The 18,503-nt window shown below is 40.3% G+C and overlaps 2 protein-coding genes across 2 annotated transcripts in view; one reads left to right on the top strand and one right to left on the bottom strand.

The window, feature by feature from the left end:
* The window catches only part of LOC139561686 (putative ferric-chelate reductase 1), a 49,661-nt gene that overhangs the window by 18,578 nt on the left and 12,580 nt on the right, over positions 1-18,503 (bottom strand). The window lies entirely within an intron of this gene.
* On the top strand, positions 2,820-12,216 carry LOC139561678 (mucin-2-like; the record flags this gene model as incomplete). Its single annotated transcript, XM_071378920.1, has 6 exons — positions 2,820-5,459; positions 8,470-8,652; positions 8,954-9,046; positions 9,175-9,355; positions 9,874-9,957; positions 10,533-12,216. Coding segments are annotated over 6 exons (3,231 nt in total), but the record flags the coding sequence as incomplete, so codon positions are not given.

Here is an 18,503-nt window from a genome sequence, read left to right as displayed (position 1 = left end):
CAACTCCTAGTACAACAACCAGAGCTCCGACTACAAAAACTGCAGCCCCTAATACATCAATTACTGCTCCTAATACACCAACAACCACTGCACCAAACACAACAACAACTGCTCCTAATACAATAGCTACAGCTCATAATACATCAACTACAGCTCCTACTACAACAACTACAGCTCCTAATACAACAACTACAGCTCCTAATACAACAACTACAGCTCCTAGTACAACAACTACAGCTCCTAATACAACAACTACAGCTCCTAATACAACAACTACAGCTCCTAGTACAACAACTACAGCTCCTAATACAACAACCACAACTCCTAGTACAACAACCAATGTTCCTAATACAACAACTACAGCTCCTACTACCACAACAACAGCTCCTACTACAACAACTACAGCTCCTACTACAACAACTACAGCTCCCACTACAACAACTACAGCTCAAACCACTACAACTACACCAACAACTACAGCTCCTACTACAACAACCACTGCTCCTAATAAAACAACGACAACTCCTACTACAATAACTACTGCTCCTACAAAGTCAACCACAGCTCCGACTACAACAACCACAGATCATAATACAACAACTACACCTCATACTACAACAACTGCAGTTCCTAATGCAACAACTACAGCTCCTACTACAACAACTACAGCTCCTAATACAACAACTACAGCTCCTACTACAACAACTACTGCTCCTACTACAACAACTACTGCTCCTACTACAACAACTACTGCTCCTACTACAACAACTACAGCTCCTACTACAACAACTACAGCTCCTACTACAACAACTACTGCTCCTACTACAACAACTACAGCTCCTACTACAACAACTACTGCTCCTACTACAACAACTACAGCTCCTACTACAACAACTACAGCTCCTACTACAACAACTACAGCTCCTACTACAACAACTACTGCTCCTACAACAACAACTACAGCTCCTACTACAACAACCACTGCTCCTAATACAACAACGACAACTCCTACTACAACAACTACTGCTCCTACAAAGTCAACCACAGCTCCGACTACAACAACTACAGATCATAATACAACAACTACACCTCATACTACAACAACTGCAGTTCCTAATGCAACAACTACAGCTCCTACTACAACAACTACAGATCATAATACAACAACTACACCTCATACTACAACAACTGCAGTTCCTACTACAACAACTACAGCTCCTAATACAACAACTACAGCTCCTACTACAACAACTGCAGTTCCTAATGCAACAACTACAGCTCCTACTACAACAACTACAGCTCCTACTACAACAACTACAGCTCCTAATACAACAACTACTACAACAACTACAGCTCCTACTACAACAACTACAGCTCCTACTACAACAACTACTGCTCCTACTACAACAACTACAGCTCCTACTACAACAACTACAGCTCCTACTACAACAACCAATGTTCCTAATACAACAACTACAGCTCCTAATACAACAACTACAGCTCCTACTACAACAACTACAGCTCCTACTACAACAACTACAGCTCCTACTACAACAAATACAGCTCCTAGTACAACAACCACAGCTCCAAGTACAACACCCACAGTTCCTAATACAACAAACACAACTCCTAGTACAACAACCACTGTTCCTAATACAACAACGACAGCTCCTAGTACAACAACTACAGCTCCTAATACAACAACCACAGCTCCTAATACAACAACTACAGCTACTAATACAACAACGACAGCTCCTAGTACAACAACTACAGCTCCTAATACAACAACCACAGCTCCTAATACAACAACCACAGCTCCTAATACAACATCTACAGCTCCTAGTACAACAACCACAGCTCCTAGTACAACAACCACAGCTCCTCATACAACAACCACAACTCCTAGTACAACAACCAGAGCTCCGACTACAAAAACTGCAGCCCCTAATACATCAATTACTGCTCCTAATACACCAACAACCACTGCACCAAACACAACAACAACTGCTCCTAATACAATAGCTACAGCTCATAATACATCAACTACAGCTCCTACTACAACAACTACAGCTCCTAATACAACAACTACAGCTCCTAATACAACAACTACAGCTCCTAGTACAACAACTACAGCTCCTAATACAACAACTACAGCTCCTAATACAACAACTACAGCTCCTAGTACAACAACTACAGCTCCTAATACAACAACCACAACTCCTAGTACAACAACCAATGTTCCTAATACAACAACTACAGCTCCTACTACCACAACAACAGCTCCTACTACAACAACTACAGCTCCTACTACAACAACTACAGCTCCCACTACAACAACTACAGCTCAAACCACTACAACTACACCAACAACTACAGCTCCTACTACAACAACCACTGCTCCTAATAAAACAACGACAACTCCTACTACAATAACTACTGCTCCTACAAAGTCAACCACAGCTCCGACTACAACAACTACAGATCATAATACAACAACTACACCTCATACTACAACAACTGCATTTCCTAATGCAACAACTACAGCTCCTACTACAACAACTACAGCTCCTAATACAACAACTACAGCTCCTACTACAACAACTACTGCTCCTACTACAACAACTACTGCTCCTACTACAACAACTACTGCTCCTACTACAACAACTACAGCTCCTACTACAACAACTACAGCTCCTACTACAACAACTACTGCTCCTACTACAACAACTACAGCTCCTACTACAACAACTACTGCTCCTACTACAACAACTACAGCTCCTACTACAACAACTACAGCTCCTACTACAACAACTACAGCTCCTACTACAACAACTACTGCTCCTACAACAACAACTACAGCTCCTACTACAACAACCACTGCTCCTAATACAACAACGACAACTCCTACTACAACAACTACTGCTCCTACAAAGTCAACCACAGCTCCGACTACAACAACTACAGATCATAATACAACAACTACACCTCATACTACAACAACTGCAGTTCCTAATGCAACAACTACAGCTCCTACTACAACAACTACAGATCATAATACAACAACTACACCTCATACTACAACAACTGCAGTTCCTACTACAACAACTACAGCTCCTAATACAAGAACTACAGCTCCTACTACAACAACTGCAGTTCCTAATGCAACAACTACAGCTCCTACTACAACAACTACAGCTCCTACTACAACAACTACAGCTCCTAATACAACAACTACTGCTCCTACTACAACAACTACTGCTCCTACTACAACAACTACAGCTCCTACTACAACAACTACTGCTCCTACTACAACAACTACAGCTCCTACAACGACAACTACTACAACAACTACTGCTCCTACTACAACAACTACAGCTCCTACTACAACAACCAATGTTCCTAATACAACAACTACAGCTCCTAATACAACAACTACAGCTCCTACTACAACAACTACAGCTCCTACTACAACAACTACTGCTCCTACTACAACAACTACAGCTCCTACTACAACAAATACAGCTCCTACTACAACAACAAATGCTCCTACAAAGTCAACCACAGCTCCGACTACAACAACCACAGCTCCAAATACAACAACTAATGCTCCTACAAAGTCAACCACAGCTCCGACTACAACAACTGCAGCTCCTAATACAACAACTACAACTCCTAATTCAACAACCACAGCTCCTAATACAACAACCACCGCTCCTAATACAACAACTACAGCTCCTACTATAACAACTACTGCTCCTACTACAACAACTACAGCTCCTAATACAACAACTACAGCTCCTACTACAACAACTACTGCTCCTACTACAACAACTACAGCTCCTACTACAACAACTACTGCTCCTACTACAACAACTACAGCTCCTAATACAACAACTACAGCTCCTACTACCACAACAACAGCTCCTACTACAACAACTACAGCTCCTACTACAACAACTACAGCTCCTACTACAACAACTACAGCTCAAACCACTACAACTACAACAACAACTACAGCTCCTACTACAACAACCACTGCTCCTAATACAACAACGACAACTCCTACTACAACAACTACTGCTCCTACAAAGTCAACCACAGCTCCGACTACAACAACTACAGATCATAATACAACAACTACACCTCCTACTACAACAACTGCAGTTCCTAATGCAACAACTACAGCTCCTACTACAACAACTACAGCTCCTACTACAACAACTACAGCTCCTACTACAACAACTACAGCTCCTACTACAACAACTACAGCTCCTACTACAACAACTACAGCTCCTACTACAACAACTACAGCTCCTACTACAACAACTACAGCTCCTACTACAACAACTACTACTGCTCCTGCAACAACAACTACAGCTCAAACCACTACAACTACAACAACCAATGTTCCTAATACAACAACTACAGCTCCTACTACCACAACTACAGCTCCTACTACAACAACTACAGCTCAAACCACTACAACTACAACAACAACTACAGCTCCTACTACAACAACCACTGCTCCTAATACAACAACGACAACTCCTACTACAACAACTACTGCTCCTACAAAGTCAACCACAGCTCCGACTACAACAACTACAGATCATAATACAACAAATACAGCTCCTAATACAACAACTACAGCTCCTACTACCACAACAACAGCTCCTAATACAACAACTACAGCTCCTACTACAACAAATACAGCTCCTAATACAACAACCACAGCTCCTAATACAACAACTACAGGGTCTTATACAACTACATATCCAGATACAACAACCACAGCTCCTAATACAACAACCACCGCTTCTAATACAACAACCACAGCTCCTAATACAACAACCACAGCTCCCAGTACAACAACCACAGCTCCTAATACAACAACCAAAACTCCTAATACAACAACTAAAACTCCTAGTACAACAACCACAGCTCCGACTACAACAACTGCAGCCCCTAATACAACAATTACTGCTCCTAAGACACCAACAACCACTGCACCAAACACAACAACAACTGCTCCTAATACAATAGCTACAGCTCATAATACATCAATTACAGCTCCTAATACAAAAACTACAGGTTCTTATACAACTACATATCCAGATACAACAACTACAGATCCTAAATCAACAACAACTACTGCTCCTACTACAACAACTACAGCTCCTAAGACTAGAACTACTGTTCCTAATACAACAAACACAGCTCCTAATACAACAACGACAGCGTCTAATACAACAACAACGGCTCTTACTATAACAGCTGCTGCTCCTACCACAACTACTACAGCTCTACAACATCAAATCGTGATCCTTCACCAAACAGCTTTGAACAGCACAACTATGCTTCCTACTGCTACATCTGCTACTCCTAGTCCTACTACTATGACTCCTAATACATCAACAACTCAAACTACTACTACTGCTCCAATTCCTCTTAGACTTACGGTAACGTCCTCAGACACAAGTATAAATACAGAATACTTGTACTACTTTAACTTAATTTAGCAGGCATTGTTGAGTGTAGTGCTAATTCCAGATTGGCTGGTGTGGTCTCTTGTAGTTCAACAGTCAATTTTCACAGCGGTTTTTAAACCTGATCCTCATGATCCATTAAAGCAAGTATATCAAAGTGCTTAATACAAATATAGACATTAAATTCTCTTTCTACAGACATGCATACAACATTGTGTAAGGTAACATAAAGTCTACAATGTTAAATTACCCACAATCCTCTAATGTCACATGACAAGTTATTGAGACAACCTTTCTGAAAATTAAATAGCTTTAAAACCTTTTCGATGTCAAGTCTCCTAAATAGGGGAATAGTATCAGTTGTGGACTCGGTCCGAACGCCACTTTTGTGAGCACAGTGCTCTGTGAACAATGATATGACATGCACACTTTGTTCTGCTCACTGATAGGACACTGTTTGCTAAGTTGTATTAAATAAGATTGAGTCTATCTCTTGCGATGCAACTAAGTTGCAAGCAATTTTTGTGGACGTGACACACAGAGAAACACCGATGTAACATTGTTGCAAGCAACATACATTTAGTCCAGATTGCTTCATGTGATATCGGCTTTATGCTCAGTGAAACAGCTGAGTCTCCCCATTCAGTTGTTGCTGCCTGCGAGAAGGTGAGATGGAGAGTTTGCAATCGGATACCTCATTTGCATAAGAGGCAAACTGTCACATTTTCTGGCCTATCCAGACAAGGGATCAATTTCCTCTGGCTATTAGCATCGGAGTCCCTCTTGCGATCAGACATATGAATGGGTGGTCTAGAGAATACAGCAATATTGATCTCAGATTTACAGTTCTCAACATGAAAAAGTTTCATTTCGTAGAATTTAAACAAGACCACTTTCTCTTTGTCACACAGGGACGAAAATGTTGTGCTTAAAGCCAAGGTTGTAACGAGTCGGCAGGTATTTGAATCGTGACTCTGTGTCGCTCAGAGGACGCAGGACAGAATATTTTCTTTCATCAGTAGTATGAAATGGTGCCAATCTTGCACTGTCACTAAGTAATCATTTTTATTTGACAGTTATAAGAAAGGTGAAATGAAATAGTAAGTTCTTTAGAATTTGATTGCTACTATATTTAAAAACATTTACATTATTTCAAGCCCGATTCACCCACTTTTGTTGAATAGGAAAATGATTGAATATGATATTTATTATTTTCATATTACTTGTACTATGTAATTGAGCTTGTGTCCTCAAAAGTGAGTATAGTACACCTCAGCTATTTATATACATTTTAAACAAAAAGGTGAGCGCTTTATCTTTTTTGTAGTACAGTTGAAGTCGGAAGTTTACATACATTTATGTTGGAGTCTTTATAACTCATTTTTCAACCATTCCACAACTTTCTTGTTAACAAACTATAGTTTTGGCAAGTCGGTTAGGACATCTACTTTGTGCATGACACAAGTAATTTTTCCAGCAATTGTTAACAGACAGATTATTTCACTTATAATTCACTGTATCACAATTCCAGTGGGTCAGAAGTTAACATACACTAAGTTGACTGTGCCTTTAAACAGCTTGGAAAATTCTAGAAAATGATGTCATTTCTTTAGAAGCTTCTGATAGGCTAATTGACATCATTTGAGTAAATTGTAGGTGTACCTGTGGATGTATTGCAAGGCCTACATTCAAACTCAGTGCCTCTTTGTTTGACATCATGGGAAAATCAAAAGAAATCAGCCACAACCTCAGAAAATAAATTGTAGACCTCCACAAGTCTGGTTCTTCCTTGGGAGCAATTTCCAAATGCCTGAAGTACCACGTTCATCTGTACAAGCAATAGTACCCAAGTATAAACATCATGGGACCACGCAGTCTTTATACCGCTCAGGATGGAGACGCGTTCTGTCTCCTAGAGATGAACCTACTTTGGTGCGAAAAGTGCAAATCAATCCCAGAACAACAGCAAAGGATCTTGTGAAGATGCTGGAGGAAACGGGTACAAAAGTATCTATATCCACAGTAAATCGAGTCCTACATCAACTTAACCTGAAAGGCCACTCAGCAAGGAAGAAGCCACTACTCTAAAACCGCGGTAAAAAAGCCAGACTACGTTTTGCAACTGCACATGGGGACAAAGATTGTCCTTTTTGGAGACATGTCCTCTGGTATGATGAAACAAAATAGAACTGTTTGGACATAATGACCATCGTTATGTTTGGAGGAAAGGGGGAGGCAAGGGGGAGGCTTGCAAGCCGAATAAAACCATCCCAACCGTGAAGCACATCATGTTCATGTTGTGTGGGTGCTTTGCTGCAGGAGGGCCTGGTGCAGTTCACAAAATAGATGGCATCATGAGGAGAGGAAAATTATGCTGATATATTGAAGCAACATCTCAAGATCATCAGTCAGGAAATAAAGCTTGGTCGCAAATGGGTCTTCCAAATGGACAATGACCCCAAGCATACTTCCAAAGTTGTGGCACAATGGCTTAAGGACAACAAAGTCAAGGTATTGAAGTGGCCATCTCAAAGCCCTGACCTCAATGCTAGAGAAAATTTGTGGGCAGAACTGAAAAAGCGTGTGCGAGCAAGGAGGCCTACAAACCTGACTCAGTTACACCAGCTCTGTCAGGAGGAATGGGCCAAAATTCACCCAATTTGGAAGGCTACCCGAAACGTTTGACGCAAGTTAAACATTTTAAGGGCAATGCTACCAAATACTAATTGAGTGTATGTAAACTTCTGACCCACTGGGAATGTGATGAAAGAAATAAAAGCTGAAATAAATCACTCTATTATTCTGACATTTCACATTCTTAAAATAAAGTGGGAATCCTAACTGACCTAAGACAGGGATTTTTTACTAGGATTAAATGTCAGGAATTGTAAAAAAAAAAACACTGTTTAATGAATTTGGCTAAGGTGTATGTCATCTTCTGACTTCAACTGTATATTTGTTTAAGTGCCTGTTTTCCACACAGAGTTTGAGAGAAAGAAATCGCTACTCTGAACCTAAGGGCTGCGATGCTACAGATGACCCCAGGAACTGCACTTACATCTCTGTCACAACCAGCCCACCTTACATAGTGGAGATTAGTGCACCTGCAGAGACACTTCAGGGATACCTGGGGATCATCAGTGAAATACTAACTAATCAAATCAAGGTAACACAACACATCCAGTTTTCCTTATTTCATTTTATTTGAAGAACGGCAATGAAGGTGTAAAGTTTAAGCAAGTACGTTTAGCGATTAGTTAAATTAAGGCAAGTCATTCTAATTTGTTAAGGTTAGGAAGGGATTCAAACCAGTGACCTTGTGTATGGCAACCCACATCGACCACTTAGAAATCAGATGCTTAGACATTACAGGAACCTCTCCATTCATCAACAAAACATGCTTCATTAATTACAACAACAAAATCTGATGAACTTGCTGATGTTAAATATTGTTGATTTTTTTTCAGTCCAATGAGTCAATGATTGTTGTGTACGAAAGTGGAACATTTACAGTTCAAAAGGCCTTGTACAATGGAGCCACATTTATCAACAAAACACAAGTAAGTTTAAGCCTTTAGTGATATTACCAATTACCGATACAATGGATTCATTCTCCTCGGGTGCACCAGACAGTCCTGTTTGAACTTACATTATATAATAGTTTGATTATTTCATACTTTTCTTTCAGGTGGAAGTGACGTACAAAGAACTTGCTTATGATCCTGATATAAAAATAATCCAATTTAGTTTCATCATCCCTGATAATTTGGCTCCACTTTTGCTCAAAACCTTGACCCTAACGCCCAGACGTGTAATAGATACTGGTCTTCAAAAAGTGTTCTTTGTCCGGGGATCTGTTGGGGATAATGGTAAGATTCAGGAGTGCATCTTCTTAAATAAATGCTTTTATGTCTACCATAAAATGCTATTTAAAATGTACATTTGCTGACTATGATAACACAACTGTTTTTGCATAATGCAAGAGTGCTCGTACACAAGCGTGCACACACACACACACACACACACACACACACACACACACACACACACACACACACACACACACACACACACACACACACACACACACACACACACACACACACACACACACACACACACACACACACACACATACACACACACACACACACACACACATACTCGTGTGAATTGTCAGGACATTGTAGTCCTTACATTGTAGTCTTGGCAAGGTAGGAAGACATGAATGCACACCTGCAGGCACACACACTCACACACATAAACACACACACACAGACATACACAAGCACACACACACACAGACACCTAAGAAAGAGGAAGTGTTCTGTGACTTTGAAAGATTGTGGACTTTTCCAAAACGTGTTTCCTTGGTCTTCTCCTGCAGGTGATCTTGGCCCTTCCTCCATCACACTTTTGACAGGCCTCTCCAGTCAGGTTTCCTCAAGCTGTAGGAAACCCCTTTTTCACGGTGAGTGAAGTCGACTTTTGGTCAATTATCATGAACTATGGTCATTGTGGACTATGGTCATTGTACACTGTGGTCATTGTGGACTGTGGTCATTGTGCACTGTGGTCATTGTGGACTGTGGTCATTGTAAACAGTGGTCATTGTACACTTTGGTCATTGTAAACAGTGATCATTGTACACTTTGGTCATTGTGGACTGTGGTCATTGTGGACTGTGGTCATTGTGCACTGTGATCAATGTACACTGTGGTCATTGTGGACTGTGGTCATTGTGGACTGTGGTCATTGTACACTGTGGTCATTGTGGACTGTGGTCATTGTGGACTGTGGTCATTGTGCACATTGGTCATTGTGGACTGTGGTCATTGTGGACTGTGGTCATTGTGGACTGTGGTCATTGTGCAGTGTGGTCATTGTGGACTGTGGTCATTGCACTGTAGTCTGTAGGATTAAATGCTGTTGAGCCTGTTGATGACTACTTGAGTCAACCAGTAGGTGTCAGTGTTGAAAAGTCCTGTTGAAAGTAACCAGGGTTTTCTTGATTTTTTAAAATTTTTGGTTTGTTCGTTTTTCCAGGCCTGTTGATGACGTTGGTCTGTTGGAACCTCTTCAACCTTCTGCCCTAAACCTGCTGAGCTACCAAAGGAGGACTTTACAGCCAAGTTCAACATTTTATTGATTTGGCCATTTTTGTTCAATAACACTGTATTTTGTTATATACTGTAGTCGTGCATATTTATTAATATATGTATGTATCTTTTCTCTTGTCAATTATGTTTTGTTTAGTGTTTATTTTTTATTACTTGTTGAAATGTACATAATATAGAGTATAAAACTATTCCAATCCAATCCCAGTATATACTTATCCTGCTAAGGCAACCACAGTTCCTACTACAACAACTACAGCTCCTACTACAACAACTACAGCTCCTAATACAACAACTACTGCTCCTACTACAACAACTACGGCTCTTACTATAACTCTTACTATAACAACGTATTTCGTCAACAACTCAAACTATAACAACTATTGCTCCTACTACTACAACAACGATTGTGCAACTACAATAACTACTATTCCTACTACATCTACAGCTCTTGGGGAGCTGGTAGGGAGTAGGTGTGATGGGTTCTTAACCCCCTGCTACTGTGATATCAATGTGAAATAATCTACAGTGGATCTACTTTACAAATACACCATGACACCGCAATAGTCCATTTTCACAGCGGTTTTTGAACCTGATTATCATGATCCATTACAGCAAATATAACAAAGTATTTCATATAAATATAGACATTTTCTTCTCGTTCTACAGACATGCATACAACATTGTGTAAGGTAACATAAAGTCTAAAATGTTTAATTACCCACAATACTCTAACATCACATGACAAGTTATTGTGACAACCTTTCTGAAAATTTTATATTTTTAAAACCTTTTCGATGTCAAGTCCCTAAATAGGGGACTAGTAGCATTTCTGGATCCGTCCCGAACGCCACTTTGTGAGCACAGTGCTCTGTGAACAATGATATGACATGCACACTTTGTTCTGCTCACTGATTGGACACAGTATAGTCAGTTGTGTGAAATAAGTTTGAGTCTATCTCTTGTGATGCAACTAAGTTGCAGAACATTTTTGGGGACGTGACACACAGAGAAACACCGATGCAACATTGTTGCAAGCATCATACATTTAGTCCAGATTGCTTCATGTGATATCGGCTTTATGCTCAGTGAAACAGCTGAGTCTCCCCATTCAGTTGTTGCTGCCTGCGAGAAGGTGAGATGGAGAGTTTGCAATCGGATACCTCATTTGCATAAGAGGTGACATGTCACATTTTCTGGCCTATCCAGACAAAGGATCGATTTCCTCTGGCTATTAGCATCGGAGTCCCTCTTGCGATCAGGCATATGAAAGGGTGGAACTTAGAGAATGCAACAATATCGAGCTCAGATTTACAGTTCCCAACATGAAAAAGTTTAATTTCGTAGAATTTAAACAAGACCACTTTCTCTTTGTCACACAGGCATTAAAATGTTGTGCTTAAAGCCAAGGTTGTAACGAGTCGGCAGGTATTTGAATCGTGACTCTGTGTCGCTCAGAGGACGCAGGACAGAATATTCTGTCATCAGTAGTATGAAATGGTGCCAATGTTGCACTTTCACTAAGTGCTGAGATTTTCCTGGTCAGGCTTTATGTCCAGGGTTAGTCAAGGCCCAAAGTGTATATATGTCAACAATAAAAATCTGTATACATTTTCTGCGGAAAGTATTCAGACCCCTTGATTTTTTCCACATTTTGTTACATTACAGCCTTATTCTAAAATGTATTCAATTGTTTTTTTCCCTCATCAATCTACACACAATACCCCATAATGACAAAGCAAAAACAGATTCAAAGAAATGTTCGCAAATTTATACAGGTAAAAAAATGTGGAAATATAACATTTACATAAGTATGCAGACCCTTTACTCAGTACTTTGTTGAAGCACCTTTGGCAGTGAGTCTTCTTTCCTTGTTGTCGTCACTTCCTCTTGAACTTGCAGACGTGTTGATGTGTGTTTTGTTGCCAACCTTACTTTGCTACCTGTCAACTTTACGGTTTTTACTTTTTAGTTACCGTTTATATTTTTAGTTTTTCCCTCACAACTTTTTTTTTTTTCATTCAACTTTTTCACTCCGGACGCTTTATCTGGACATGGTTCGTCAGCACCTTCAACAGCCGAAGCTAAGTAGTAAAATTAACATGATGCCTTCTAATTGCAGTCGCTGTACTCATAATATACAGGAGAACGATCGCCTTATGGCGAGGATAGCTGTGCTGCAAGCCCAGCTTCAGACGCAATCGCTCGTTAGGCGAGGGTAATTTAAGTGTAGGAAAGGATGAAACAGCATCTGTGCCACCAGTAAGTACAGACAGATAGTAGTATAAATCCCCTCACACAGTCCCCGCAGCCGGACAACTTTCTCATGGCTTCTGGAGGGAAATGCTGTAGGAATGCTCAACCGGTGTCGCTCATTCAGCTGACAGAAACTTTCAACCGGTTTTCCCTATTAAGCATCGAGTCTGAGTCTGAGGCCGAGTCTTCTCTTGTCTCTACTCCTCCCGTTACAGGGTCTGAGACGCCGAAGCTTCCCACCATTAGCTCTGACAAATTGAAAACCCTAGTCATTGGCGACTCCATTACCTGCAGTATTAGACTTAAAACGAATCATCCAGCGATCATACACTGTTTACTAGGGGGCAGGGTACCGACGTTAAGGCTAATCTGAAGATGGTGCTGGCTAAAGCTAAAACTGGCGAGTATAGAGATATTGTTATCCACGTCGGCACCAACGATGTTAGGATGAAACAGTCAGAGGTCACCAAGCGCAACATAGCTTCAGCGTGTAAATCAGCTAGAAAGATGTGTCGGCATCGAGTAATTGTCTCTGGCCCCCTCCCAGTTAGGGGGAGTGATGAGCTCTACAGCAGAGTCTCACAACTCAATCGCTGGTTGAAAACTGTTTTCTGCCCCTCCCAAAAGATATAATTTGTAGATAATTGGCCCTCTTTCTGGGACTCACCCACAAACAGGACCAAGCCTGGCCTGCTGAGGAGTGACGGACTCCATCCTAGCTGGAGGGGTGCTCTCATCTTATCTACCAACATAGACAGGGCTCTAACTCCTCTAGCTCCACAATGAAATAGGGTTGCAGGCCAGGCAGCAGGCTGTTATTCAGCCTGCCAGCTTAGTGGAGTCTGCCACTAGCATAGTCAGTGTAGTCAGCTCAGCTATCCCCATTGAGACTGTGTCTGTGCCTCAACCTAGGTTGGGCAAAACTAAACATGGCGGTGTTCGCCTTAGCAATCTCACTAGGATAAAGACTTCCTCCATTCCTGCCATTATTGAAAGAGATCCTGATCCCTCACATCTCAAAATAGGGCTACTTAATGTAGATTAAGATCCCTCACTTCAAAGGCAGTTATAGTCAATGAACTAATCACTGATCATAATCTTGATGTGATTGGCCTGACTGAAACATGGCTTAAGCCTGATGAATTTACTGTGTTAAATGAGGCCTCACCTCCTGGTTACACTAGTGACCATATCCCCCACGCATCCCGCAAAGACGGAGGTGTTGCTAACATTTACGATAGCAAATTTCAATTTACAAAAAAAAAAAAGACGTTTTCGTCTTTTGAGCTTCTAGTCATGAAATCTATGCAGCCTACTCAATCACTTTTTATAGCTTCTGTTCACAGGCCTCCTGGACCATATACAGCGTTCCTCACTGAGTTCCCTGAATTCCTATCGGACCTTGTAGTCATAGCAGATAATATTCAAATTTCGGGCGATTTTAATATTCACATGGAAAAGTCCACAGACCGACTCCAAAAGGCTTTCGGAGCCATCATCGACTCAGTGGGTTTTGTCCAACATGTCTCTGGACCTACTCACTGCCACAGTCATACTCTGGACCTAGTTTTGTCCCATGGAATAAATGTTGTAGATCTTAATGTTTTTCCTCATAATCCTGGACTATCGGACCACCATTTTATTACGTTTGCAATCGCAACAAATAATCTGCTCAGACCCAAACCAAGGAGCATCAAAAGTTGTGCTATAAATTCTCAGACAACACAAAGATTCCTTGATGCCCTTCCAGACTCCTTCTGCCTACCCAAGGACGTCAGAGGACAAAAATCAGTTAAACCTCTTTGGGCTCAAGGGGCAGTATTGAGTAGCCAGATAAAAGGTGCCCATTTCAAAAAGGCCTCGTACTCAATTCTTGCTCGTACAATATGCATATTATTATTACTATTGGATAGAAAACACTCTCTAGTTTCTAAAACCGTTTGAATTATATCTGTGGGTGAAACAGAACTGGACTTAGAGCAATTTTCCTATGTGTATGTCAGAATGCAGAATTTTGCTGGCTGTTCTGAGACCTGTGTATTAATTTGCCTGTCCTCTATTGGTTGAGATGCACTGCATACGCCTTCCACTGGGTGTCAGCGAATAGGGAGAGTTGAAATGGAGTTTCTATGTAGTTCCCAAAGGTTATAAATTGCTTGGAACCGAAGTGTCCCATCTTTCCACTCTTCGCTCTGACGCAGGGAGGGTCTTGGCATGTCATTTTAGAAGCTCCCGTATTAGCTCCTAGATATATCCGGCTCTGTTTTTATTCGATATAGGTGTTGAAGACATCGTAATGTTGTTATTTTAAACCGAATTATATCAGTTTATGTCAGTATATTGCGATTTTCGGGTATTTATTTTCGTGACGTTGTAGGAAGTTGGGTATCTCTGGCCCACATGGCTATTGTTTACTGCTAATTGCAACGTTGAAGACGACGTTCTCCAACCTAGCAACGATTCTTTTGGACAAAGGACACATTTCCCAAGATTCTGATGGGAGTTCATCGAAAAGTAAGAACTATTTATGCTGATAATTCATTGTTCTGTTGAAAAATGTCAAATGCATAAGACGCCATTTCCTGCAGTGTAGCCTTGCGTTATCGCAGCCTGTATTGCGCAGTAAGGTTAATTTAAAAAATGTAATTCAGCGATTGCATTAAGAACTAATTTGTCTTTCAATTGCTGTCCAACCTGTATTTTTTTTGTCAAGTTTATGAATAGTTTTCGATAAGAAAAGGTGCCTTTACAAGATGGCGCCGGACAGATTGCTTGACGTTATGGACACTATTCTCATTGTATAAGCACGATTTGTGCCGCTAAATATGCACATTTTCGAACAAACTCTATATGCATTGTGTAATATGATTTTACAGGACTGTCATCTGAAGAATTCTGAGAAGGTTAGTGAAACAATTCATACATTTTGGTGGTTTATACGTTATAGCTATTTTTGCCTTGAATCAATGCTGTTGTTATGTTTGCTATTGTGCTAAGCTAATATAACGCTATATTGTGTTTTCGCTGTAAAACACTTGATAAATCAGAAATATTGTCTGGAATCACAAGATGCCTGTCTTTCAATTGCTGTACACTATGTATTTTTCAGAAATGTTTTATGATGAGTATTTAGTTATTTGGCGTTGGTGTCTGTAATTTTTCTGTCTGCTTTCGGTGCAATTTCTGACTGTAGCTGCAATGTAAACTATGATTTATACCTGAAATATGCAAATTTTTCTAACAAAACATATGCTATACAATAAATATGTTATCAGACTGTCATCTGATGAAGTTGTCTCTTGGTTAGTGGCTATTTATATCTTTATTTGGTCGAATTTGTGATAGCTACTGATGTAGTAAAAAACTGATGGAGTAAAAATAGTGGTGTCTTTTGCTAACGTGGTTAGCTAATAGATTTACATATTGTGTCTTCCCTGTAAAACATTTTAAAAATCGGACATGTTGGCTTGATTCACAAGATGTGTACCTTTCATCTGGTGTCTTGGACTTGTTAATGTGTGAAAGTTAAATATTTAAAAAATATATATTTTGAATTTCGCGCCCTGCACTTTGAGCTGGCTGTTGTCATAAGTGTACCGACGTCGGGCTTGCACGCCAAACAGGTTAACCACCTAACTGAGGAACTCAATTTAACCTTGCGCAATACCCTAGATGCAGTTACACCCATAAAAACTAAAATCATTTGTCATAAGAAACTAGCTCCCTTGTATACAGAAAATGCCCTAGCTCTGAAGCAAGCTTCCAGAAAATTGGAACGGAAATGGCGCAACACCAAACTGGAAGGATTCCGACTAGCTTGGAAAGACAGTATCGAAGAGCCCTCACTGCTGTTCGATCATCCTATTTTTCCAACTTAATTGAGGAAAATAAAAACAATCCAAAATTTATTTTTGATACTGTCGCAAAGCTAACTAAAAAGCAGCATTCCCCAAGTGAGGATGGCTTTCACTTTAGCAGTAATAAATTCATGAACTTCTTTGAGGAAAAGATCATGATCATTAGAAAGCAAATTACGGACTCCTCTTTAAATCTGCGTATTCCTCCAAAGCTCAGCTGTCCTGAGTCTGCACAACTCTGCCAGGACCTAGGATCAAGAGAGACACTTAAGTGTTTTAGTACTATATGTCCTGACACAATGATGAAAATAATCATGGCCTCTAAACCTTCAAGCTACATACTGGACCCTATTCCAACTAAACTACTTAAAGAGCTGCTTCATGTGCTTGGCCCTCATGTTGAACATAAAAAACGTCTCTCTATCCACCGGATGTGTACCAAACTCACTAAAAGTGGCAGTAATAAAGCCTCTGTTGAAAAAGCCAAACCTTGACACAGAAAATATAAAAAACTATCGGCCTATATTGAATCTTCCATTCTTCTCAAAAAGTTTAGAAAAAGCTGTTGCGCAGCAACTCACTGCCTTCCTGAAGACAAACAATGTATACGAAATGCTTCAGTATGGTTTTAGACCCCATCATAGCATTGAGATGGCACTTGTGAAGGTAGTAAATTACCTTTTAATGGCGTCAGACCGAGGCTTTGCATCTGTCCTCGTGCTACTAGACCTTAGTGCTGCCTTTGATACCATCGATCACCACATTCTTTTGGAGAGATTGGAAACCCAAATTGGTCTACACGGACAAGTTCTGGCCTGGTTTAGATCTTATCTATCGGAAAGATATCAGTTTGTCTCTGTGAATGGTTTGTCCTCTGACAAATCAACTGTACATTTTAGTGATTCTCAAGGTTCCGTTTTAGGACAACTATTTTTTCCACTATATATTTTACCTCTTGGGGATTCGAAAACATAATGTTAACTTTCACTGCTATGCGGATGACACACAGCTGTACATTTCAATGAAACATGGTGAAGCCCCAAAATTGCCCTCGCTAGAAGCATGTGTTTCAGACATAAGGAAGTGGATGGCTGCAAACTTTCTACTTTTAAACTCGGAGAAAACAGAGATGCTTGTTCTAGGTCCCAAGAAACAAAGAGATCTTCTGTTGAATCTGAAAATTAATCTTGATGGTTGTAAAGTCGTCTCAAATAAAACTGTGAAGGACCTCGGCGTTACTCTGGACCCGGATCTCTCTTTTGACGAACATGTCAAGACTGTTTCAAGGACAGCTTTTGTCCATCTACGTAACATTGCAAAAATCAGAAACTTTCTGTCCAAAAATGATGCAGAAAAATTAACCAATGCTTTTGTTACTTCTAGGTTAGACTACTGCAATGCTCTACTTTCCGGCTACCCGTATAAAGCACAAAATAAACATCAGTTAGTGCTAAATACGGCTGCTAGAATCCTGACTAGTACCAAAATTTGATCATATTACTCCAGTGCTAGCCTCTCTACACTGGCTTGCCTGTGAAGGCAATGTCACACCCTGGCCTTAGTATTCTTTGTTTTCTTTATTATTTTTGGTTAGGTCAGGGTGTGACATGGGTATTCATGTGGGTTTTGTAGTGTCCAGGGTGATTGTAAGGTTTAGGGGGTTTATTTAGAGTAGTTGGGTTTATGTTTAGTATAGTTGTCTAGCTGTGTCTATGTTGTGTGTAGTTGTCTAGGAAAGTCTATGGTTGCCTGAATGGGTTCCCAATTAGAGACAGCTGGTTTCTGTT

Source organism: Salvelinus alpinus, chromosome 31 (assembly GCF_045679555.1).
Source record: "Salvelinus alpinus chromosome 31, SLU_Salpinus.1, whole genome shotgun sequence".
NCBI lineage: Eukaryota > Metazoa > Chordata > Actinopteri > Salmoniformes > Salmonidae > Salvelinus > Salvelinus alpinus.
Note: the sequence above shows the minus strand (reverse complement) of the source record. Positions and strands in the feature narration are given on the sequence as shown.